This window comes from Oncorhynchus clarkii, chromosome 3 (assembly GCF_045791955.1).
Source record: "Oncorhynchus clarkii lewisi isolate Uvic-CL-2024 chromosome 3, UVic_Ocla_1.0, whole genome shotgun sequence".
Lineage (NCBI taxonomy): Eukaryota > Metazoa > Chordata > Actinopteri > Salmoniformes > Salmonidae > Oncorhynchus > Oncorhynchus clarkii.
The window spans coordinates 72360556-72388133 of NC_092149.1; the positions used below are offsets into that span (position 1 = coordinate 72360556).

Consider the following 27578-nt stretch of genomic DNA (forward strand, 5'->3'; position numbering starts at 1 on the left):
TTGAGATCTGGAGACTGGCTAGGCCACTCCAGGACCTTGAAATGCTTCTTATGAAGCCACTCCTTCGTTGCCCGGGCGGTGTGTTTGGGATCATTGTCATGCTGAAAGACCCAGCCACGTTTCATCTTCAATGCCCTTGCTGATGGAAGGAGGTTTTCACTCAAAATCTCACGATACATGGCCCCAGTCATTCTTTCCTTTACACGGATCAGTCGTCCTGGTCCCTTTGCAGAAAATCAGCCCCAAAGCATGATGTTTCCACCCCCATGCTTCACAGTAGCTATGGTGTTCTTTGGATGCAACTCAGCATTCTTTGTCCTCCAAACACAACGAGTTGAGTTTTTACCAAAAAGTTATATTTTGGTTTCATCTGACCATATGACATTCTCCCATTCTTCTTCTGGATCATTCAAATGCTCTCTAGCAAACTTCAGACGGGCCTGGACATGTACTGGCTTAAGCAGGGGGACACGTCTGGCACTGCAGAATTTGAGTCCCTGGCGGCGTAGTGTGTTACTGATGGTAGGCTTTGTTACTTTGGTCCCAGCTCTCTGCAGGTCATAAACTAGGTCCCCCCGTGTGGTTCTGGGATTTTTGCTCACCGTTTTTGTGATCATTTTGACCCCACGGGGTGAGATCCTGCGTGGAGCCCCAGATCGAGGGAGATTATCAGTGGTTTTGTATGTCTTCCATTTCCTAATAATTGCTCCCACAGTTGATTTCTTCAAACCAAGCTGCTTACCTATTGCAGATTCAGTCTTCCCAGCCTGGTGCAGGTCTACAATTTTGTTTCTGGTGTCCTTTGACAGCTCTTTGGTCTTGGCCATAGTGGAGTTTGGAGTGTGACTGTTTGAGGTTGTGGACAGGTGTATTTTATACTGATAACAAGTTCAAACAGGTGCCATTAATACAGGTAACGAGTGGAGGACAGAGGATCCTCTTAAAGAAGAAGTTACAGGTCTGTGAGAGCCAGAAATCTTGCTTGTTTGTAGGTGACCAAATACTTATTTTCCACCATAATTTGCAAATAAATTATTTTTCTAAAAAAAAATTCTCATTTTGTCTGTCATAGTTGAAGTGTACCTATGATGAAAATGACAGGCCTCTCATCTTTTTAAGTGGGAGAACTTGCACAATTGGTGGCTGACTAAATACTTTTTTGCCCCACTGTATATGTCCACCTCTTGAACATCAGACTCTGAAGCCTCATCTTCACTGTCACTTTCCAACCTTATTGAGGATGGCTCGTTGTCAGGCTCCAAAAGCCTCAAATTTGCCCGGATGGCCACCCATTTTTCAACCCTTGTATTGGTCAGCCTGTTGCGCGTGTGTGTTCCCAAACAAGGACCAGTTGCACACTAAGACCGCTGATGTTGGTGGGATTTGGAGGATGATGGAAGCAACAGGGGGAAGAGTCTCAGATCCACAAAGTCCCTTCCACCAGGTGGCTGATGAGATATGTTGGCATGACTGCCGTATTGCATCTCCTTCCCAAAGCCCTTGCTTGGAAGTGTACTTCGCCAGACTGCCAAGAACCTTGCCCTCATCCAGGCCAAGGTGGCGAGACACGATAGTGATGACACCATAGGCCTTGTTGATCTCTGCACCAGACAGGATGCTCTTGCCAGCATACTTAGGGTCCAACATGTACGCTGCAGCGTGTATGGGCTTCAGGCAGAAGTCTTCACGCTTTTTGATTTATTTCAGGACTGCAGTTTTCTCTGCTTGGAGCAACAGTGAAGTGGGCAGGGCAGTTTGGATTTCTTCTCTAACTGCAAGCAGAGTCTGAACATCAGACAGGATGGCATTGTCTCCCTCATTCTGTGCAATGGCTACTGCTATAGGTTTCAGGAGTTTCAGGCTGCTTACCACTCTCCCAAAATACATCAACCAGGAGGATCCTCTTGATGGGGCTGTCCATATCGGCAGACTGTGACATGGCCATTTCTTGGAGTGACTCCTTCCCCTCCAGGAGACTATCAAACATGATGACTAGACCACCTCAACGGGTGTTGCTGGGCAGCTTCAATGTGGTGTTCTTATTCTTCTCACTTTGCTTGGTGAGGTAGATTGCTTCTATAACTTGATGACCCTTCACGTACCTTACCATTTTCCTTGGCTCTCTTGTAGAGTGTACCCATTGTTTTCAGTGCCACGATGTCCTTGAGGAGCAGATTCATTGCATGAGCAGCACAGCCAATGGGTGTGATGTGAGGGTACAACTCCTCTACTTTAGACCTTCATGTTCGCAGCATTGTCTGTCACCAATGCAAATACCTTCTGTGGTCCAAGGTCACTGATGACTGCCTTCAGCTCATCTGCATTGTAGAGACCGGTGTGTCTGTTGTTCCTTGTGTCTGTGCTCTTGTAGAATACTGGTTGAAGGGTGGAGATGATGTAGTTAATTATTCCTTGCCTGTGAACATTCGACCACCCATCAGAGATGATTGCAATACAGTCTGCTTTCTATATGATTTGCTTGACCTTCACTTGAACTCTGAACTCTGCATCCAGCAAATGAGTAGATAAAGTATGTCTGGTTGGAGGGGTGTAAACTGGGCAAAGAATATTCAAAAATCCAATACACATTGCCTGTGAGCATCAGAGGTGAACCAGTTGCATACACAGCTCGAGCAAGACATTCATTAGTATTTCTCTGACTACATTCCTCCATTGTAGAGGTCGACCGATTAATCGGAATGGCCGATTTCAAGTTTTCATAACAATCGGAAATCTGTATTTTTCGTCGGCAATTTTAATTTTAATACCTTTATTTAACTAGGCAAGTCAGTTAAGAACACATTCTTATTTTCAATGATGGCCTAGGAACGGTGGGTTAACTGCCTCTTTCAGGGGCAGAACGACAGATTTTCACCTTGTCAGCTCGGGGGATCCAATCTTGCAACCTTACAGTTAACTAGTCCAACGCAATAACAACCTGCCTCTCTCTCCTTGCACTTCACAAGGAGACTGCCTGTTACGCAAATGCAGTAAGCCAAGGTAAGTTGCTAGCTAGCATTAAACTTATCTTATAAAAAAACAATCAATCATAATCACTACACATGGTTGATGATATTACTAGATATTATCTACCGTGTCCTGCGTTGCATATCATCTGACTGAGCATACAAGTATCTAAGTATCTGACTGAGCGGTGGTAGGCAGAAGCAGGCGCGCTTTTGTGCGTTTTGCCAGCAGCTCTTCGTTGTGCTTCAAGCATTGTGCTGTTTATGACTTCAAGCCTATCAACTCCTGAGATGAGGCTGGTGTAACCGAAGTGAAATGGCTAGCTAGTTAGCGCGCGCTAATAGCGTTTCAAACGTCACTCGCTCTGAGCCTTCTAGTAGTTGTTCCCCTCGCTCTGCATGGGTAACGCTGCTTCGATGGTGGCTGTTGTCGTTGTGTTGCTGGTTCGAGCCCAGGGAGGAACGAGGAGAGGGACGGAAGCTATACTGTTACACTGGCAATACTAAAGTGCCTATAAGAACATCTAATAGTCAAAGGTTAATGAAATACAAATGGTATAGAGGGAAATAGTCCTAAAATTCCTATAATAGCTGCAACCTAAAACTTCTTACCTGGGAATATTGAAGACTCATGTTAAAAGGAACCACCAGCTTTTATATGTTCTCATGTTCTGAGCAAGGAACTGAAACGTTAGCTTTCTTACATAGCACATATTGCACTTTTACTTTCTTCTCCAACACTGTTTTTGCATTATTTAAACCAAATTGAACATGTTTCGTTATTTACTTTAGGCTAAATTTATTTTATTGATGTATTATATTAAGTTATAATAAGTGTTCATTCAGTATGGTTGTAATTGTCATTATTACAAATAAAAAAATAAAAGATTCGGCCGATTTAATCGGTATCGGCGTTGAAAAATCATAATCGGTCGACCTCTACTCCATTGACTCAAAAAACTTGTGATTCCAGGAGGACCGTGAGCTGTTGCTATCGATAAGGTGGCTAATTCATTATTTTCACCTCGAATAGAAGTAGGGGGACTTTTATCAGAGGATGCTTGTTGTGACCACTGAGGGAACTTTATGCACTTGGCCAGAGGATTCTGCTTCTTTGTTGCACTCTTCACATATAATTTAGCACAGTATTTACAAATGTACACATATTTTCCTTTTACATTAGCTGCAGTGAAATGTCTCTACAAATCAGATAGTGCCCGTGGCATTTTCCTGTAAAGATGATGAGGAAAAAAAATTGTAAAAAACCCCAAATACAATTCCAGTTAGATGAAACAACTCATTTGTAAGATAAACGTTTAAAAATGAAACGTATGGAAACAGGTGAATTAACACTCCTCAGTTAGCAGGCTCAAGCAAGCTAAAACCCACATTGTAGCAAAAAATAACTTGTTAACCTCTCTGATCTACCCATCCCGGATCCGGTATCGTGAATACAGACTCAAGCTCATTACCATTACGCAACGTTAACTATTCATGAAAATCGCAAATGAAATAAATATGCTAGCTCTCAAGCTTAGGCTTTTGTTAACAACACTGTCATCTCAGATTTTCAAAATATGCTTCTCAACCATAGGAAAACAATAATTTGTGTAACAGTAGCTAGCTAGCGTAGCATTTAGCGTTAGCATTATCGTTAGCATTTAGCATGCAACACTTTCACAAAAAACAGAAAAGCATTCAAATAAAATCATTTACCTTTGAAGAACTTCAGATGTTTTCAATGAGGAGACTCTGTTAGATAGTAAATGTTCAGTTTTTCCTGAAAGATTATTTGTTTAGGAGAAATTGCTCCGTTTGGTGCGTCACGTTTGGCTACCAAAAAAACCCGAAAATCCAGTCATCAATTACGCCTAACTTTTTTCCAAATTAACTCCATAATATCGACTGAAACATGGCAAACGTTGTTTAGAACCAATCCTCAAGGTGTTTTTCACATATCTCTTCGATGATATATCCTTCGTGGAAGTGTGCGTTTCGTTCTGAATCCCAGGACAAAATGACCGCAACTGGAGATTACGCACAAATTTAGATAAAGGCCACCGGGCGGACCCCTGGAAAATGTAGTCTCTTATGGCCAATCTTCCAATGATATGCCTACAAATACGTCACAATGCTGCAGACATCTTGAAGAAACCACAGAAAGCACATGGTCGTTCCTGCTGCATTCACAGCCATATAAGGAGACATTTGAAAACAGAGCTTCAGAGATTCTGCTCATTTCCTGTTAGACGTTTCATCTTGGTTTCGCCTGTAGAATGAGTTCTGTGGCACTCACAGATCACATTTTTGCAGTTTTGGAAACGTTAGACTGTGTTCTTTCCAAAGCTGTCAATTCTATGCATAGTCGAGCATCTTTTCGTGACAAAATATTGCGCTTAAAACGGGCACGTTTTTTTTATCCAATAATGAAATAGCGCCCCTATAGGCTTAACAGGTTAACAAGTTAGAAATGATTTAAACACACTTTGCTATAGGCTACTATTCACTAGTTAACAAAAAATCATGAATGTCACAAATATTTTCACCCCACCCAGTATTGTAATCCAAACTTACCAGAAAGCATGTAGTCCTTGGCTCAGACAGTGTAGTAGTATGGCCTCAATAGCATCTCATTAGTGTGCAAGGTCTTGATAATCAGCTGTACATGTGATGGAAGAATGCACTGTGCATGCAGAGGGTTTCAATTCCACTGAATTGGGGATAATTTTACCAAAATATGCCACAAGACCTAGAATTGCCTTGCGTATAAAAGGTTCACTGTTATAAGCAAACTTTTTTTTAATGATTTTTAAACAAAATTCCCAAGCTTAAGTTCCCATGAAAAATTTTCTGGAAAATTCTGGAAATTTACCGGAAAGTTTTCAACCCTTTGCAATCCTACTGCTACGCTCGTGTCACTAGGCAGCTCTTGGCTGTGCTCCCCTTTGTAGTCTGTAATAGTTTGCAAGCCCTGCCACATCCAAAGAGCATCGGAGCCGGTGTAGTATGATTCGATCTTAGTCCTGTATTGACGCTTTGACTGTTTGATTGTTCATCGGAGGGCATAGCGGGATTTCTTATAAGTTTCCGGTGAAGAGTACCGCACCTTGAAAGAGGACACTCTACCCTTTAGCTCAGTGCGGATGTTGCTTGTAGTCCATGGCTTCTGGTTGGGGTATGTACGTACAGTCACTGTGGGAACGACATCATCAATGCAGTTATTGATAAAGCCAGTGCCTGATGTGGTATACTCCTCAATGCCATCAGAAGAATCCCAGAACATATTCCAGTCTGTGCTAGCACAACAGTCCTGTAGCTTAGCATCCGATTAATTTGACAACTTTTTTATTGACTGAGTCACTAGTGCTTTCTGATTTAGTTTTGGCTTGTAAGCAGGAATCAGGAGGATAGAATTATGGTCAGATTTGCCAAATGGAGGGTGACTGTGTGTGGAGTAAAGGTGGTCTAGTGTTTTTTTTTCAGTCTGGTTGCACATTTAACATGCTGGTGGAAATTCGGTATAACAGATTTAAGTTTCCCTGCATTGAAGTCCCCGGCCACTAGGCGCACCGCCTCTGGATGAGCGTTTTCCTGTTTGCTTATGACCGTATACAGCTCATTGAGTGCGGTCTTAGTGCCAGCATCGGTTTGAGTACAGCATTCAGACAACAATCCTCAGATTTCCCACTTCTTGGTTGGGTTTTCGCCTGCCATATGAGTTCTGTTATTCTCACAGACATCATTCAAACAGTTTTCTATCCACTACTACTACTAATAATAATATGCATATATTATTAGCATCTGGGACAGAGTAGCAGGCAGTTTACTCTGGGCACCTTATTCATCCAAGCTACTCAATACTCCCCCCCCCTGTCACCAAGAAGTTAAAAGAAAAAGCTTCTACAAGTTCTTGGTGAGTAATCGCTGTTCTGAGGTCCAGAAGTTATTTTTGGTCATAAGAGACGGTAGCAGCAATATTATGTACAAAATAAGTAAAAAAAAGTAGACAAAATTTCACAGTTGGTTAGGAGCATGTAAAATGTCAGCCATCCTCTCCCATGCCATTTTATGGTCCCCCTCTCCGTCATATGACTCTGCTCCCTATGCTTCTCGTCTGTCCGTCCGTCCGCCCAACTCTGATTCCCGTCTTCCATTCTTCCATTCTGTCTCCAAATCCCTAAACTTGTTTGAGATAAATGTACAGAGACAGAAATCAATCCTTGTTTGTCTGCTCAGCTTGTTTCTAGGATTTCAACACACTGACAGACATCAATGTTGTAGAGGAGACAAATCGATAAAGAATTATAGGGATATCTAACAAGCAAGCAGCCCCTAGCTAGAACATTAGAGATGTTGACCTTTTGTTGCACACACATCCAGATGATGCTGCGTACCATTTTGCGCAATGACACTGTAGGTGAGATCAAGGCATTTTCTTTGACATGTACTCTGACTTGGTTAGTGGCTGCCATGTTAGTGTTGCTCAGCAGCACAATGTTCTCTCCTGTTTCCATGGATTAAGGGTTTAAGTTTTATATTACTTACTCAGTGTTCTGTTAATGGAGAAATTATTTCCAGAGGGAAACTGACCTTCTCGAGTACTGTCCTGGAGTGACCAGAATGAGACTCCTCGCATCTTTAACGAAACAGCCAGGGAAAGCCTGTGTTTCTACGCATAATATTGTTTGTGTCTGTGTTGTGCAGGCTTTCCTATGTTAGTTAAAGCCTCTCTCTCCCACAGTGAGTCCAGATGTCTCTGTTGCTCTAATCCTGCCCTCTCTCTCACCATATGTTAGTCTCGCTCTCTCTCTTCTCTCTCTCTATATGTTTTTGTTAGTCCCTCTCCCTCTCTCTCCATGTTTTTGTTTCTCTCTCCATGTCTCTGTTAGTTTCTCTCTCTCTGCTCCATGTCTCTCTGCTCTATTACATTTACAGAGTGTACTGTGTGTACAGACACACACACACACACACACACGAAACAACCTTTCCGCTGGCAGGAGATCAATTGAACATATACAGTTAAACCTTATGTCAGTGATAATTATTTTTCAGAGCTAAATAAAATAGTTTATTGCATATCTAGGATTGTCTCCATTTCAAATTACTTTTGTCATCCCATTGGTTGTCACAGCAACCATATATGTGCGTTACTTGGGCCAGTACTTGGACTCGATGAAACTTATCTTATGTTTCACCAAGTCATGGCTGAACGACGACATGAATAACATACAGCTAGCGGGTTATACACTGTATCGGCAGGATGGAACAGTAGCCTCTGATAAGACAAGGGGTGGCGGTCTATGTATATTTGTAAACAACAGCTGGTGCACAATATCTAAGGAAGTCTCAATGGTTTGCTCGTCTGAGGTAGTTTCTCATGATAAGCTGTAGACCACACTATTTACCAAAAGAGTTTTCATCTATATTCTTCGTCGCTGTCTATTTACCACCACAAACTGATTATGGCACTAAGACCGCACTCAATGAGCTGTATATGGCCATAAGCAAACAGGAAACGCTCATCTAGAGGCGGTGTTCGTAGTAGCCGGGGACTTTGATGCAGGGTAACTTAAATCCGTTAGACCACCTTTACTCCACACACAGACACGTGCAAAGCTTTCCCTCGCTCTCCATTTGGCAAATCTGACCATAATTCTATCCTCCTGATTCCTGCTTACAAGCAAAAACTAAAGCAGGAAGCACCAGTGACTCGGTCAATAAAAAAGTTGTCAGATGATAAGCTACAAGACTGTTTTGCTAGTACAGACTGGCATATGTTCTGGGATTCTTCCGATGGCATTGAGGAGTACACCACATCAGTCACTGGCTACATCAATAAGTGCATCGATGACATCGTCCCCACAGTGACTGTATTTACTAGAGGTCGACCGATTATGATTTTTCAATACCGATTTATTGGAGGACCAAAAAAAGCTGATACCGATTAATCTGCCTATTTTTTTCTTTTTTTATATACAGTGGGGAGAACAAGTATTTGATACACTGCCGATTTTGCAGGTTTTTCCTACTTACAAATCATGTAGAGGTCTGTAATTTTTATCATAGGTACACTTCAACTGTGAGAGACGGAATCTAAAACAAAAATCCATAAAATCACATTGTATGATTTTTTTATGATTTTGCATGACATAAGTATTTAATCACCTACCAACCAGTAAGAATTCCGGCTCTCGTTCACCTGTTAGTTTTTCTTTAAGAAGCCCTCCTGTTCTCCACGCATTACCTATATTAACTGCACCTTTTTTAACTTGTTACCTGTATAAAAGACACCTGTCCAAACACTCAATCAAACAGACTCCAACCTCTCCACAATGGCCAAGACCAGAGAGCTGTGTAAGGACATCAGGGATAAAATTGTAGACTTGCACAAGGCTGGGATGGGCTACAGGACAATAGGCAAGCAGCTTGGTGAGAAGGCAACAACTGTTGGCACAATTATTAGAAAATGGAAGAAGTTCAAGATGACGGTCAATCACCCTCGGTCTGGGGCTCCATGCAAGATCTCACCTCATGGGGCATCAATGATCATGAGGAAGGTGAGGGATCAGCCCAGAACTACACGGCAGGACCTGGTCAATGACCTGAAGAGAGCTAGGACCACAGTCTCAAAGAAAACCATTAGTAACACACTACGCCGTCATGGATTAAAATCCTGCAGCACACGCAAGGACCCCCTGCTCAAGGCAGAGCATGTCCAGGCCCGTCTGAAGTTTGCTAATGACCATCTGGTTGATCCAGAGGAGGAATGGGAGAAGGTCATGTGGTCTGATGAGATAAAAATAGAGCTTTTTGGTCTAAACTCCACTCGCCGTGTTTGGAGGAAGAAGAAGGATGAGTACAACCCCAAGAACACCATCCCAACCGTGAAGCATGGAGGTGGAAACATCATTCTTTGGGGATGCTTTTCTGCAAAGGGGAAAGGACGACTGCATCGTATTGAGGGGAGGATGGATGGGGCCATGTATTTCGCGAGATCTTGGCCAACAACCTCCTTCCCTCAGTAAGAGCATTGAAGATGGGTTGTGGCTGGGTCTTCCATCATGACAACGACCCGAAACACACAGCCAGGGCAGCTAAGGAGTGGCTCCGTAAGAAGCATCTCAAGGTCCTGGAGTGGCCTAGCCAGTCTCCAGACCTGAACCCAATAGAAAATCTTTGGAGGGAGCTGAAAGTCCGTATTGCCCAGCGACAGCCCCGAAACCTGAAGGATCTGGAGAAGGTCTGTATGGAGGAGTGGGCCAAAATCCCTGCTGCAGTGTGTGCAAACCTGGTCAAGAACTACAGGAAACGTATGATCTCTGTAATTGCAAACAAAGGTTTGGTCTACCAAATATTAAGTTCTGCTTTTCTGATGTATCAAATACTTATGTCATGCAATAAAATGCAAATGAATTACTTAAAAATCATACAATGTGATTTTCTGGATTTGTTTTAGATTCCGTTTTAGATTCCGTCTCTCACAGTTGAAGTGATAAAAATTAGAAGTAGGAAACACTGCCAATTTTGCAGGTTATCAAATACTTGTTCTCCCCACTGTGTGTGTGTGTGTGTGTGTGTGTGTGTGTGTGTGTGTGTGTGTGTGTGTGTGTGTGTGTGTATAATATATAATTTGAAATAATGACAATTACAATAATACTGAATGAACACTTAATATAATACATCAATAAAATCAATTTAGCCTCAAATAAATAATGAAACAGGTTCAATTTGACTGATTCCCTGACCTGTCAATGTTTTTAATTTGCTGTTTTTGCTGTTTTTTGTTATACTCTTCTGAATTCTATGGTTTTTACTAGATTATTTGTAGTTTTTCATGTTGTTTGTCTGTAATTTTTGTAATGACTTGGTGCTGCCTATCTTGGCCAGGACGCTCTTGTAAAAATTGATTTTAAATCTCAATGAGCCCTTCCTGGTTAAATAAAGGTTAAATAAACATTTGGTTGAAATAATACAAAAACAAAGTGTTGGCGAAAAAAGTATATATGTGCCATGTAAAAAAGCTAACGTTTAAGTTCCTTGCTCAGAACATGAGAATATATGAAAGCTGGTGGTTCCTTTTAACATGAGTCTTCAATATTCCCAGCTAAGAAGTTTTAGGTTGTAGGTATTATATGAATTATCGGACTATTTCTCTCTATACCATTTGTATTTCATATGGCTTTGACTATTGGATATTCTTATAGGCACTATAAAATTGCCAGCCTAATCTCGGGAGTTTTGCAGTCATAAACAGCACAATGCTTGAAGCACAGCGACGAGCTGCTGGCAAATGCAGGAAAGTGCTGTTTGAATGAATGCTTACGAGCCTGCTGCTGCCTACCACTGCTCAGTCAGACTGCTCTATCAAATATCAAATCATAGACTTAATTATAATATAATAACACACAGAAATACGAGCCTTAGGTCATTAATATGGTCAAATCTGGAAACTATCTTTTCGAAAATAAAAAGTTTTTTATTTCAGTGAAATACGGAACCGTTTCGTATTTTATCTAACAGGTGGCATCCCTAAATCTAAATATTGCTGTTACATTGCACAACCTTCAATGTTATGTCATAATTATGAACAATTCTGGCAAATTTGTTAGGAAGAAATGGTCTTCACACAGTGAGCAACGAGCCAGGCAGCCCAAACTGCTGCATATACCCTGACTCTGCTTGCACAGAACGCAAGAGAAGTGACACAATTTCCCCAGTTAAAATAAATTGACGTGAGCAGGCAATATTAACTAAATATGCAGGTTTAAAAAAGATATACTTGTGTATTGATTTTAAGAAAGGCATTGATGTTTATGGTTAGGTACACATTGGTGCAACAACAGTGCTTTTTTCACAAATGCGCTTGCTAAATCATCACCCGTTTGGCGAAGTAGGCTGTGATTCGATGATAAATTAACAGGCATCACATTGATTATATGCAACGCAGGACTTGCTAGATAAACAAGTAATATCATCAATCATGTGTAGTTAACTAGTGATTATGTTTGATTGTTTTTTTATAAATTTAATTCTATCTAGCAATTTCCTTGGCTCCTTGCTGCACTCACGTAACAGGTAGTCAGCCTGCCACGCAGTCTCCTCGTGGAGTGCAATGTAATCGGCCATAATCGGTGTCCAAAAATGCAGATTACCGATTGTTATGAACACTTGAAATCAGCCCTAATTAATCGGTCGACCTCTAGTACGTACATACCCCAACCAGAAGCCATGGATTACAGGCAACATCCGCACTGGGCTAAAGGGTAGAGCTCCTGCTTTCAAAGAGCGGAACTCTAACCAGGAAGCTTATAAGAAATCCAGCTATGCCCTCCGACAAACCATCAAACAGGCAAAGCATCAATTCAGGACTAAGATTGAATCGTACTACACAAGCTTCGACACTCGTCGGATGCGGCAGGACTTGCCAACTATTAGCGACTACATAGGGAAGCACATCTGTGAGCTGCCCAGTGACACAAGCCTACCAAAGGAGCTAAATTACTTCTATGCTCGCTTCGAAGCAAGTAACACTGAAACATGCATTAGAGCATCAGCTGTTCCGGACGACTGTGTTATCACGCTCTCTGTAGCTGGTGTGAGTAATAGTTTTAAACAGGTCAACATTCACAAGGCTGCAGGGCCAGACGGATTACCAGGACGTGTACTCTGAGCATGCGCTGTCCAACTGGCAAGTGTCTCCACTGACATTTTCAACCTCTCCCTGTCTGCGTCTGTAATACCAACATGTTTCAAGCAGACTACCATAGTCCCTGTGCCCAAGAACGCTAAGGTAACCTTCCTAAATGACTACCGACCCGTACCACTCACATCTGTAGCCATGAAGTGCTTTGAAAGGCTGGTCATGGCCCACATCAACACAATTATCCCAGAAACCCTAGACCCACTCTAATTTGCATACCACCCCAACAGATCAACAGGTGATGTAATCTCTTTTGCACTCCGCACTGCCCTGGCCCACCTGGACAAAAGGAACACCTATGTGAGAACGCTATTCATTGACTACAGCTCAGTGTTCAACACCATAGTGCCCTCAAAGCTCATCACTAAGCTAAGGACCCTGGGTCTAAAAACCTCCCTCTGCAACTGGATCCTGGACTTCCTGACGGGCTGCCACCAGGTGGTTAGGGGTTGGTAACAACACATCTGCCATGCTGATCCTCAACTTGGGGGCCCCTTGGGTGCGTGCTCAGTCCCCACTTGTACTCCCTGTTCACTCATGACTGCATGGCCAGGCATGACTCCAACACCATCATTAAGTTTGCTGATGACACAACAGTGGTAGGCCTGATCACTGACAACGACGAGACAGCCTATAGGAAGGAGGTCGGAGACCTGGCCGTGTGGTGCCAGGATAACAACCTCTCCTTCAATTTGATCAAGAAAAAGGAGGTGATTGTGGACTACAGGAAAAGGAGGACCGAGCACGCCCCCATTCTCATGACAGGGTTGTAGTGGAGCAGGTTGAGAGCTTCAAGTTCCTTGGTGTCCACATCACCAATAAGCTACCATGGTCCTTGCACACTAAGACAGTTGTGAAGAGGGCACGGCAAAACCTATTCCCCCTCAGGAGCCTGAAAAGATTTGGCATGGGTCCTCAGATCCTCAAAAGGTTCTACAGCTGCACCATCGAGAGCATCCTGACTGGTTGCATCACTGCCTGGTATGGCAACTGCTTGGCCTCCGACCGCAAGGCACTACAGAGGGTAGTGCGTGCAGCCCAGTACATCACTGGGGCCAAGCTTCCTGCCATTCAAGACCTCTATACCAGGCGGTGTCAGAGGAAGGCCCTAAAAATTCTCAGACTCCAGCCACCCTAGTCATAGACGGTTCTCTCTGCTACCGCACTCTACCTACATGTACATATTACCTCGACTAACCGGTGCCCCCGCACATTGACTCTGTATCGGTACCCACTGTATATAGCCTCGCTATTGTTATTTTACTGCTGCTCTTTAATTATTTGTTACTTTTATTTCTTATTTTTTTACTTAACACAGATTTTTCTTAACTGTGTCGGTTAAGGGCTTGTAAGTAACGATTTCACTGTTGTATTCTACTCATGTGACAAATCATCTGAGTAAGTGTGCTCCCATCTTATTGATCCTTAATGGTGAAACAGCCACGTGTGATAGAGAACAATATGTACTGGATATAATTTTTTTTACCATTCTGCTCGATGCTCCTCAGCTCGGCAACAAAAACAATAACAACGGTGGTGTGGCTGCAAGTGGCGATGTTTCCCCCTACTGCGGATTCTGTCTTTAAAAGGTCAAACTCATCCTAGATCAGCACTTCTACGCTGAGACACTTTGTGAATAGGGGCACTGATGTTTGTTCCTCTGGGAGCATGTGTAGATGTGTTCAACAGGAATCAGTCGCCCTGTGTCCTAAATTCCAGTTGTCTGTTCGACTATTTTCAGAATTCAAGCCAGGTCAGGCAGACAAGCACAGAGCAGACCCAATCATGAATGAGCTCATTGTGTGTGTGTGTGTGTGTGTGTGTGTGTGTGTGTGTGTGTGTGTGTGTGTGTGTGTGTGTGTGTGTGTGTGTGTGTGTGTGTGTGTGTGTGTGTGTGTGTGTGTGTGTGTGTGTGTGTGTGTGTGTGTGTGTGTGTGTGTGTGTGTCACTGTGACCATATCAATTTGTGTGTGCAGGAGAAAACCCTCTGCAACATAGCTCAATGTTACAAACAGAAATCTGGGTTGTGTTCATTAGGGGACACCGTATCAAAACAATTCAATTTCAGGTACATGTAGGCTAGTACCAGGCTCCACTTTTCACTCTGTTTTCTTCCAATTTGAGCCTTGTGGACATGACCCTGATGTAGGGATTGATGTCTGACAACAAATATCTGTTCTGTCGCCCACTCTCCTCTCTGTTTCCAGTTCTCCTCCCCCTTTCCTCAGACACACGCTGAGCATGCTGGGACGTGAGTCAGGCGTTATGGATCCCGAGGAGCAGGAGCTGCAGAATGACTACCGTTACCGTAGTTACGCGGCAGTCATCGAGAAGGCCCTGCGGAACTTTGAGTCATCCAGTGAATGGGCCGACCTCATCTCCTCTCTGGGTAAACTCAACAAGGTACGGTTGACATGGCTGGTACAATTATATTCAGACATGAAGCCACTCTAGACCAGGGGTTCTTAAACTTTTTCAGCCTGGGACCAAAATGAGAAGTTCAGTGTTTTCCTTGAACCCAAGCTCATGAATGTGATGTCACCAGGCAGACCAAAATTGTAAAAAAAAAGATTCATAAGGAATAAGGGTTTGAAGTGTCTGTCCTATAAATATATATATTTTTGAACACATATTTAACCCCTTTTTTGGGGTAGGCACAAAACTACCTCCATACCATTATTTTATTTTATTTCACCGCTAATCTGAAAACAAGACTCCCTAAATTTTATCAGCATATCGATTGCGCAACCAGGGGTGGAAAGACCTTGGATCATTGTTACTCTAACTTCCGCAACGCATATAAGGCCCTGCCCCGCCCCCCTTTCGGAAAAGCTGACCACGACTCCATTTTGTTGATCCCTGCCTACAGACAGAAACTAAAACAAGAGGCTCCCACGCTGAGGTCTGTCCAACGCTGGTCCGACCAAGCTGACTCCACACTCCAAGACTGCTTCCATCACGTGGACTGGGAGATGTTTCGTATTGCGTCAGATAACAACATTGACGAATACGCTGATTCGGTGTGCGAGTTCATTAGAACGTGCGTTGAAGATGTCGTTCCCATAGCAACGATTAAAACATTCCCTAACCAGAAACCGTGGATTGATGGCAGCATTCGTGTGAAACTGAAAGCGCGAACCACTGCTTTTAATCAGGGCAAGGTGTCTGGTAACATGACCGAATACAAACAGTGCAGCTATTCCCTCCGCAAGGCTATCAAACAAGCTAAGCGCCAGTACAGAGACAAAGTAGAATCTCAATTCAACGGCTCAGACACAAGAGGCATGTGGCAGGGTCTACAGTCAATCACGGACTACAGGAAGAAATCCAGCCCAGTCACGGTCCAGGATGTCTTGCTCCCAGGCAGACTAAATCACTTTTTTGCCCGCTTTGAGGACAATACAGTGCCACTGACACGGCCTGCAACGAAAACATGCGGTCTCTCCTTCACTGCAGCCGAGGTGAGTAAGACATTTAAACGTGTTAACCCTCGCAAGGCTGCAGGCCCAGACGGCATCCCCAGCCGCGCCCTCAGAGCATGCGCAGACCAGCTGGCCGGTGTGTTTACGGACATATTCAATCAATCCCTATACCAGTCTGCTGTTCCCACATGCTTCAAGAGGGCCACCATTGTTCCTGTTCCCAAGAAAGCTAAGGTAACTGAGCTAAACGACTACCGCCCCGTAGCACTCACATCCGTCATCATGAAGTGCTTTGAGAGACTAGTCAAGGACCATATCACCTCCACCCTACCTGACACCCTAGACCCACTCCAATTTGCTTACCGCCCAAATAGGTCCACAGACGATGCAATCTCAACCACACTGCACACTGCCCTAACCCATCTGGACAAGAGGAATACCTAAGTGAGAATGCTGTTCATCGACTACAGCTCGGCATTCAACACCATAGTACCCTCCAAGCTCGTCATCAAGCTCGAGACCCTGGGTCTCGACCCCGCCCTGTGCAACTGGGTACTGGACTTCCTGACGGGCCGCCCCCAGGTGGTGAGGGTAGGCAACAACATCTCCTCCCCGCTGATCCTCAACACTGGGGCCCCACAAGGGTGCGTTCTGAGCCCTCTCCTGTACTCCCTGTTCACCCACGACTGCGTGGCCACGCACGCCTCCAACTCAATCATCAAGTTTGCGGACGACACAACAGTGGTAGGCTTGATTACCAACAACGACGAGACGGCCTACAGGGAGGAGGTGAGGGCCCTCGGAGTGTGGTGTCAGGAAAATAACCTCACACTCAACGTCAACAAAACTAAGGAGATGATTGTGGACTTCAGGAAACAGCAGAGGGAACACCCCCCTATCCACATCGATGGAACAGTAGTGGAGAGGGTAGCAAGTTTTAAGTTCCTCGGCATACACATCACAGACAAACTGAATTGGTCCACTCACACAGACAGCATCGGCTGAAGAAATTCGGCTTGTCACCAAAAGCACTCACTAACTTCTACAGATGCACATTCGAGAGCATCCTGGCGGGCTGTATCACCGCCTGGTATGGCAACTGCACCGCCCTCAACCGTAAGGCTCTCCAGAGGGTAGTGAGGTCTGCACAACGCATCACCGGGGGCAAACTACCTGCCCTCCAGGACACCTACACCACCCGATGCCACAGGAAGGCCATAAAGATCATCAAGGACATCAACCACCCGAGCCACTGCCTGTTCACCCCGCTATCATCCAGAAGGCGAGGTCAGTACAGGTGCATCAAAGCTGGGACCGAGAGACTGAAAAACAGCTTATATCTCAAGGCCATCAGACTGTTAAACAGCCACCACTAACACTGAGTGGCTGCTGCCAACACACTGACACTGACTCAACTCCAGCCACTTTAATAATGGGAAATGATGTAAATATATCACTAGCCACTTTAAACAATGCTACCTTATATAATGTTACTTACCCTACATTATTCATCTCATATGCATACGTATATACTGTACTCTATATCATCGACTGTATCCTTATGTACTACATGTATCACTAGCCACTTTAAACTATGCCACTTTGTTTACATACTCATCTCATTTGTACATACTGTACTCGATACCATCTACTGTATCTTGCCTATGCTGCTCTGTACCATCACTCATTCATATATCCTTATGTACATATTCTTTATCCCCTTACACTGTGTACAAGACAGTAGTTTTGGAATTGTTAGTTAGATTACTTGTTATTGCTGCATTGTCGGAACTAGAAGCACAAGCATTTCGCTACACTCGCATTAACATCTGCTAACCATGTGTATGTGACAAATAAAATTTGATTTGATATCGGTTACCTTGAGACGAGTCCCGCAAAACTTGTAGGGAGGGGTCTTAGAGCAAAACGGAGAACACCATCATGTTCATGAGAATCTCCCCTTTCCACAAACATAAGTTGGCACATTGTCAGTACTGACTTCTGACGACTCCCTTGGGGCTTGTGGGGGTCGTAGAGACTAGAGGTCGACCGATTATGATTTTTCGATACCGATTTATTGGAGGACCAAAAAAGCCGAAACCGATTTAATCGGCCATATTTATTTTTTATTTATTTGTAATAATGACAATTACAACAATACTGAATGAACACTTATTTTAACTTAATATAATACATCAATAAAAATCAATTTAGCCTCAAATAAATAATGAAACATGTTCAATTTAGTTTAAATAATGCAAAAACAAAGTGTTGGAGAAGAAAGTAAAAGTGAAATATGTACCATGTAAGTTCCTTGCTCAGAACATGAGAACATATGAAAGCTGGTGGTTCCTTTTAAGATGAGACTTCAATATTCCCAGGTAAGAGGTTTTAGGTTGTAGTTAATATAGTATTTATAGGACTATTTCTCTCTGTACCATTTGTATTTCATTAACCTTTGACTATTGGATGTTCTTATTGGCACTTTAGTTTTGCCAGTGTAACAGTATAGCTTCCGTCCCTCTCCTCGCCCCTACCTGGGCTCGAACCAGGAACACATCGACAACAGCCACCCTCGAAGCATCGTTACCTATCGCTCCACAAAATCTGCGGCCCTTGCAGAGCAAGGGGAACAACTACTCCAAGTCTCAGAGTGAGTCAAGTTTGAAACGCTATTAGCGCGCACCCAGCTAGCTAGCTAGCCATTTCCCATTGGTTACACCAGCCTAATCTCGGGAGTTGATAGGCTTGAAGTCATAAACAGCGCCATGCTTAAATAATTGCGAAGAGCTGCTGGCAAACGCACAAAAGTGCTATTTGAATGAATGCTTACGAGCCTGCTGCTGCCTACCATCGCTCAGTCAGACTGCTCTATCAAATATCAAATCATAGACTTAATTATAACATAATAACACACAGAAATACGAGCCTTTGGTCATTAATATGGTTGAATCTGGAAACTATCATTTCGAAAGCAAAGCGTTTATTATTTCAGTGAAATACAGAACCGTTCCGTATTTTATCTAACGGCTGGCATCCCTAAGTCTAAATATTGCTGTTACATTGCACAACCTTCAATGTTATGTCATAATTACATATAATTCTGGCAAATTAGTTCGCAACGAGCCAGGCGGCCCAAACTGCTGCATATACCCTGACTCTGCGTGCAATGAACACGAGAAGTGACACAATTTTACCTGGTTAATATTGCCTGTTAACCTGGATTTATTTTAACTAAATATGCAGGTTTAAAAATATATACTTCTGTGTATTGATTTTAAGAAAGGAATTGGTGTTTATGGTTAGGTACAGTTGTGCAATGATTGTGCTTTTTTCGCAAATGCGCTTTTTTTTAAATCATCCCCCATTTGGCGAAGTTGGCTGTCTTTGTTAGGAAGAAATAGTCTTCACACAGTTCGCAACAAGCCAGGGGGCCCAAACTGCTGCATATACCCTGACTCTGTTGCAAGAGAAGTGACACAATTTACCAGTTCAACTAAAATCATGTTAGCAGGCAATATTAACTAAATATGCAGGTTTAAAAAATATATACTTGTATTGATTTTAAGAAAGGCATTGATGTTTATGGTTAGGTACATGTTGGAGCAACGACAGCCCTTTTTCCGCGAATGTGCACCGCATTGATTATATGCAAAGCAGGACACGCTAGATAAACTAGTAATATCATCAACCATGTGTAGTTAACTAGTGATTATGATTGATTGATTGATTGTTTTTTATAAGATAAGTTTAATGCTAGCTAGCAACTTACCTTGGCTTCTTACTGCATTCGCGTAACAGGCAGGCTCCTCGTGGAGTGCAATGAGAGGCAGGTGGTTAGAGCGTTGACTAGTTAACTGTAAGGTTGCAAGATTGAATCCCCGAGCTGAAGGTAAAATCTGTCGTTCTGCCCCTGAACGAGGCAGTTAACCCACCGTTCCTAGGCCGTCAATGAAAATAACAATATGTTCTTAACTGACTTGCCTAGTTAAATAAATGTGTAAAAAATATATAATATCGGCCAAATCGGTGTTCAAAAATACAGATTTCCGATTGTTATGAAAACTTGAAATCGGCCCTAATTAATCTCATATTTCCATAGTTCGGACGCTACAGACATTTTCATGAGAAGTCCAGTTTTCGGGATGTCTCATGTTCTGACAAACACCTCTGTAGCTCGCCATCTTCCACCACAGATGTGGAAGGCCGCCATAGATATCTCCAGCTTAAACTGACTGATTTTGAAGGAGATTTTTGTATTATGTTATTTAGATTGACGCACCTGTACGTCAATAGACTGATATCTGAGTGAGAGTGACTGACCAAATCAATGGTGGCATTTTCTGAGTGTATTCATGTCCTTACAGAGTAGAAGCTAACTGCTTATTCTTTAGCATTGACGAGTTAGCCATGTTATTGGGCTCTTGGTCAGTGTATTGTACTTTCTGTGTTTGAGTGGTTCTCTGGCTCTGGGCCCAGTCACTACCTGCAGTCACTTGTCCGTCCTGCTGGTGTTGCCATGGTTGGGTCGGTCTGGTTCTGTCTGGATCTGGCTCCAAGATCAGTGGTCTGTGAGATTGGGAATGTTTTTCCATCTCATAGCGGATGCCAATCTATCAATCGAGTTTCAGAAAATAAGCCTACATCATTGTTCATTCACTTAGCCCACAATCATTCAATGGAGAGGATGATAGTCTATACCTTTTTACTTGATAATGTATTTGCTTCTAACTATTAAAGCTGTTAGAAGACAACACTTTATTCAAACTCTCATTGACCTATCATACAGAGTGTTTTGATTGCTTTTGCAGGCACTCAGTTTAACATTTCTCGTAAACTGTTCTACTGCAGTAGCCCAGAATTAGAGGTCGACCGATTCATCAGAATGGCCGATTTAATTAGGGCCGATTTCAAGTTTTCATAACAATCGGAAATCGGTATTTTGGGCGCCATTTGCAGATTTTTACATTTTCTACATGTTGTATTTATTTTTATACCTTTTATTTAACTAGGCAAGTCAGTTAAGAACACATTCTTATTTTCAATGACGGCCTAGGAACGGTGGGTTAACTGCCTTGTTCAGGGCAGAACGACAGATTTTCACCTTGTCAGCTCGGGGGATCCAATCTTGCAACCTTACAGTTTACTAGTCCAATGCAATAATGACCTGCCTTTCTCTCGTTGCACTCCACAAGGAGACTGCCTGTAGGTCACTGCTTGTGACACATTTAGCAAGAAGGATGTTTGCTTCAGAGTGTTATGGTAGAATGCCAGTGTGTGTTGATCTGTATGTGTCTAGGGGCTATGTGAGAATGAGTGAGGATCCCTTCAGGCCACTTTAATCTGTCATGTAAACAAAGCAACACTTCCAGTTCCTGCTCATCTATTTGGTTATGTTGACAGTGTCAGTACTGCATGACCTATTTTTTTGTCAATAGCCCAGACAAATGACATATTAGATACACAATAATTACCCATGAATAGTTTTTTTCTTTGGTATTCATTACAACACACACCACTAACTACCACCACAAGCACCATTTGGTACCAGGTAGTTACCCCCCTTCATCACCGCTCTCCCTCTCTCTAATCCTCCCTCCCCAGGCCCTGCAGAGTAACCTGCGCTACTCTCTGCTGCCCAAGAGGCTAATCATTGGGAAGCGTCTGGCCCAGTGTCTGCACCCAGCCCTGCCCAGCGGAGTGCACATCAAGGCCCTGGAGACCTATGAGGTCATCTTCAAGATCATCGGCACCAAATGGCTGGCCAAGGACCTCTTCATCTACAGGTGTAGGACTCATGCTAACCCATAGGATGTGTCCGTCCGTCTGTATTGTCTGTCTGTCCTGAGGTGTTGTAGGCCTATTGACCTGCCCATGTGTTAATGGATTGTGTGTTCTCCTGTACTGATGTAATATCATCAACCATGTGTAGTTAACTAGTGATTATGATTGATTGATTGATTGTTTATAAGAAGTTTAATGCTAGCTAGAAACTTACCTTGGCTTCTTACTGCATTCGTGTAACAGGCAGGCTCCTCGTGGAGTGCAATGAGAGGCAGGTGGTTAGAGTGTTGGACTAGTTAACTGTAAGGTTGCAAGATTGAATTCCCAAGCTGACAAGGTAAAAATCTGTCGTTCTGCCACTGAACAAGGCAGTTAACCCACCGTTCCTAGGCCGTCATTGAAAATAAGAATGTGTTCTTAACTGACTTGCCTAGTTAAATAAAGGTGTAAAAAAAGACATGCATTCTCCTGTACTGATGTGTGTGTGAGTTAATGTGTTGTATTGATCTCTATCTTTGTGTGTGTGTGTGTTAGCTCGGGGCTGTTCCCGTTGCTGGGCCATGCTGCAATGGCAGTGAAGCCAGCCCTGTTGACGCTGTATGAGCGCTACTACCTCCCCCTACAGAGGGCCCTACTGCCCAGCCTACAGGCCTTCATCACTGGACTACTGCCTGGCCTGGAGGAGGGGGCTGAGGTTTATGACAGGTACGCGCGTGCACGCACACACACATGCAAAATTGCAATCTACAGTGCCTTGCGAAAGTATTCGGCCCCCTTGAACTTTGCGACCTTTTGCCACATTTCAGGCTTCAAACATAAAGATATAAAACTGTATTTTTTTTGTGAAGAATCAACAACAAGTGGGACACAATCATGAAGTGGAACGACATTTATTGGATATTTCAAACTCTTTTAACAAATCAAAAACTGAAAAATTGGGCGTGCAAAATTATTCAGCCCCTTTACTTTCAGTGCAGCAAACTCTCTCCAGAAGTTCAGTGAGGATCTCTGAATGATCCAATGTTGACCTAAATGACTAATGATGATAAATACAATCCACCTGTGTGTAATCAAGTCTCCGTATAAATGCACCTGCACTGTGATAGTCTCAGAGGTCCGTTAAAAGCGCAGAGAGCATCATGAAGAACAAGGAACACACCAGGCAGGTCCGAGATACTGTTGTGAAGAAGTTTAAAGCCGGATTTGGATACAAAAAGATTTCCCAAGCTTTAAACATCCCAAGGAGCACTGTGCAAGCGATAATATTGAAATGGAAGGAGTATCAGACCACTGCAAATCTACCAAGACCTGGCCGTCCCTCTAAACTTTCAGCTCATACAAGGAGAAGACTGATCAGAGATGCAGCCAAGAGGCCCATGATCACTCTGGATGAACTGCAGAGATCTACAGCTGAGGTGGGAGACTCTGTCCATAGGACAACAATCAGTCGTATATTGCACAAATCTGGCCTTTATGGAAGAGTGGCAAGAAGAAAGCCATTTCTTAAAGATATCCATAAAAAAGTGTCGTTTAAAGTTTGCCACAAGCCACCTGGGAGACACACCAAACATGTGGAAGAAGGTGCTCTGGTCAGAGGAAACCAAAATTGAACTTTTTGGCAACAATGCAAAACGTTATGTTTGGCGTAAAAGCAACACAGCTGAACACACCATCCCCACTGTCAAACATGGTGGTGGCAGCATCATGGTTTGGGCCTGCTTTTCTTCAGCATGGACAGGGAAGATGGTTAAAATTGATGGGAAGATGGATGGAGCCAAATACAGGACCATTCTGGAAGAAAACCTGATGGAGTCTGCAAAAGACCTGAGACTGGGACGGAGATTTGTCTTCCAACAAGACAATGATCCAAAACATAAAGCAAAATCTACAATGGAATGGTTCAAAAATAAACATATCCAGGTGTTAGAATGGCCAAGTCAAAGTCCAGACCTGAATCCAATCGAGAATCTGTGGAAATAACTGAAAACTGCTGTTCACAAATGCTCTCCATCCAACCTCACTGAGCTCGAGCTGTTTTGCAAGGAGGAATGAGAAAATATTTCAGTCTCTCGATGTGTAAAACTGATAGAGACATACCCCAAGCGACTTACAGCTGTAATCGCAGCAAAAGGTGGCGCTACAAAGTATTAACTTAAGGGGGCTGAATAATTTTGCACGCCCAATTTTTCAGTTTTTGATTTGTTAAAAAAGTTTGAAATATCCAATAAATGTCGTTCCACTTCATGATTGTGTCCCACTTGTTGTTGATTCTTCACAAAAAAATACAGTTTTATATCTTTATGTTTGAAGCCTGAAATGTGGCAAAAGGTTGCAAAGTTCAAGGGGGCCGAATACTTTCGCAAGGCACTGTATATTGCAATATACACTGAGTGTACAAAACATGACATAGACTGACCAGGTGAAAGCTATGATCCCTTATTGATGTCACTTGTTAATTCTACTTTAATCAGTGTAGATGAAGAGGAAAGCCTTGACACAATTGAGACATGGATTGTGTATGTGTGCCATTAAGGGTGAATGGGCAAGACAAAAGATTGAAGTGCCTTTGAACGGGGTATGATAATAGTTGCCAGGTGCACCAGTTTGAGAACTGCAACACTGCTGGGTTTTCCACGCTCAACATTTTCTTGTGTGTATAAAGAATGGACCAAAGGACATGCAGCCAACTTGACACAACTGTGGGAAGCATTGGAGTCAACATGGGCCAGCATCCCTGTGGAAGGCTTTGGACACCTTGTAGAATCCATGCCTCGATGAATTGAGGCTGTTCTGACGGAAAAAGGAGTGCAACTCAATATTAGGTGTTCAGTGTATTTTCTTTTGTTGTTTTTGTTTTTACCCCTTTTTCTCCCCAATTTCATGGTATCCAATTGTTTTGTCTCATCGCTACAACTCCCGTACGGGCTCGGGAGAGACGAAGGTTGAAAGTCATGCGTCCTCCGATACACAACCCAACCAAGCCGCAACTCCCGTACGGGAGCGCGCATCCAACCCGGAAGCCAGCCGCACCAATGTCTCGGAGGAAACACTGTGCACCTTGGTTAGTGCCCACTGCGCCCGGCCCGCCACAGGAGTCGCTGGTGCGCGATGAGACAAGGATATCCCTACTGGCCAAACTCTCCCTAACCCGGACGACGCTAGGCCAATTGTGCGTCGTCCCACGGACCTCCCGGTCGCGGCCGGTTACGACAGAGCCTGGGCGAGAACCCAGAGTCTCTGGGGGCACAGCTGGCGCTTCAGTACAGCACCCTTAACCACTGTGCCACCAGGGAGGCCCACTCAGTGTATTTTCTTTTGCATAGATAATTTCATGATATTACGAATCCTCTTCCCCCTCTCCCCACTCTCCAGGACGGATGCATTGCTACTGAGACTGTCTATGTTGGTGGGCCAGCAGGTGTTCTATGGGGCTCTGTGGGGCAGTGTATTGGTCAGCCCTCTAGTCCGGCTGCCTGCCTCTCTCTTCATCGTCACACACTTTGACCGCTTAACCCCCCCGCACCAGCAAACACGCATGCTGGGCTATGACAACCGCCTGGTGGTGAGTTATTGTGTGTTAGTGTGAGCGAGTGTAGGGTTGTGTTGGCCATGTTGGATAACCTGTCTGTCTGTCTGTCTGTCTCTCTTTCTCTCTCTCTCCCAGGTGAAGGCGTTGTGTCTGTCTCTGCAGGACTCAAATGTTCTGGTGCAGAGGAACATGCTGGAGATCCTGCTCTTCTTCTTCTCCTTGGCCACCTGCCTGGTAAGTAACGTTAAAATAACATTTTATTGGTCACATACACATATTTAGCAAATGTTATTGTGGAGGGAGCATCGTGGTTTGGGGCTGCTTTGCTCAGGGTCTGGACAGCTTGCTATCATCGCCGAAAAATTTATTCCCAAGTTTATCAAGACATTTATCAAGACATCAAGACGTTTATCAAGACATTTTGCAGGAGAATGTTAGGCTATCTGTCCACCAATTGAAGCTCAACAGAAGTTGGGTGATGCAACAGGACAACGACAAAAAAAACACAGAAGTAAATCAACAACAGAATGGCTTCAACAGATTAAAATACGCCTTCTGGAGTGGCCAAGTCAGGTTCCTGACCTCAAACCGATTTGAGATGCTGTGGTATGACCTCAAAAGACCGGTTCACACCAGACATCCCAAGAATATTGCTGAACTGATACAGTTTTGTAAAGAGGATTTTTCCAAAATTCCTCCTGACCGTTGTGCAGGTCTGATCCGCAATTACAGAAAATGTTTGGTTGAGGTTATTGCTGCAAAAAGGAGGGTCAACCAGTTATTAAATCCAAGTGTTCATGTAGTTTTTCCACCCTGCACTGTGAATGTTTACACAGTCTGTTCAATAAAGACATGAAAACGTATAATTGTTTGTGCATTATTAGTTTAAGCCGACTGTGTTTGTCTGTTGCTGTGACTTAGATGAAGATCAGATCACATTTTATGACAAATCTATGCAGAAATCCAGGTAATTCCAAAGGGTTCACATACTTTTTCTTGCCACTGTATGATATGCGTAAAGCAGTATGTAAACCTTATTTAAGTGAATAGTCTTCTATTATTTAAAGTGGCCAGTGATTCAATGTATATAGGGCAGCACCCTCGTAAGGTTGTAGGGATGAGTAGCCGGGTGGGACCTGGCTAGTGATGGCTATTTAACAGTCTGATGGCCTTGAGATAGAAGCTGTTTTTTTGTCTCTCGGTCCCAGCTTTGATGTACCTGTACTGACCTCGCCTTCTTGATGGTAGCAGGGTGAACAGGCTGCGGCTCGGGTGGTTGATGTCCTTGATGATCTTTTTGGCCTACCTGTGACATCAGGTGCTGTAGGTGTCCTGGAGGGCAGGCAGTGTGCCCCCTGGTGATGCGTTGGGCAGACAGTACCACCCTCTGGAGAGATCTGTGGTTGGGTGGTGCAGTTGACTTACCAGGCGGTGATACAGCCCAACAGGATGCTCTCAATTGTGCATCTGTAAAAGTTTGTGAGGGTTTTAGGGGCCAAGCCGAATTTCTTCAGCCTCCTGAGGTTAAAGAGGCACTGTTGCGCCTTCTTCACAACACTGTCTGCGTGTGGGTGGACCATTTCAGATTGTGAGTGATGTGTACACCGCGGAACTTGAAGCTTTCCACCTTCTCGATTGCTGTCCCGTCGATGTGGATAGGGGCATGCTGTTTCCTGAAGTCCACGATCAGTTTCTTTGTTTTGTAGACATTGAGTGAGAGGTTATTTTCCTGGCCCCACTCTGCCAGGTCCCTCACCTCCTCCCTGTAGGCTGTCTCGTCATTGTTGGTAACTACTACTGTTGTGTCGACTGAAAACTTGATGATTGAGTTGGAGGTGTGAATGGCCATGCAGTTATGGGTGAACAGGGAGTACAGGAATGGGCTGAGCACGCACCCATGTGGGGCCCCTGTGTTGATGATCAGCGAAGTGGAGTTGTTGTTTCCTACCTTCGCCCCTGGAGGCAGCCCTTCTGGATGTCCAGTACCAAGTTGCATACGGCGGGGTTCAGACACAGGGCCCTGAGCTTAACGATGAGCTTGGAGGGTACTATGGTGTTGAAGGCTGAGCTATAGTCAATCAACAGCATTCTGACGTAGGTATTCCTCTTGTCCAGATGGGATAGGGCAGTGTGCAGCACAATGGAAATGGCATCGTCTGTGGATCTATTGGGGCGGT

General features: G+C 43.8%; 1 protein-coding gene across 2 annotated transcripts in view; it reads left to right on the forward strand.

The window, feature by feature from the left end:
* The window catches only part of LOC139403333 (protein DOP1B-like), a 62934-nt gene that overhangs the window by 6807 nt on the left and 28549 nt on the right, over positions 1 to 27578 (forward strand). For both annotated transcript variants that reach the window (XM_071146939.1, XM_071146938.1), the window contains exons 2-6: positions 14874 to 15069; positions 21693 to 21874; positions 22407 to 22577; positions 25245 to 25434; positions 25537 to 25635. In XM_071146939.1, coding sequence (XP_071003040.1) covers positions 14908 to 15069; positions 21693 to 21874; positions 22407 to 22577; positions 25245 to 25434; positions 25537 to 25635 — 804 coding nt within the window. In that variant the 5' untranslated portion in view covers positions 14874 to 14907. The remainder of the gene's footprint in view (positions 1 to 14873; positions 15070 to 21692; positions 21875 to 22406; positions 22578 to 25244; positions 25435 to 25536; positions 25636 to 27578) is intronic.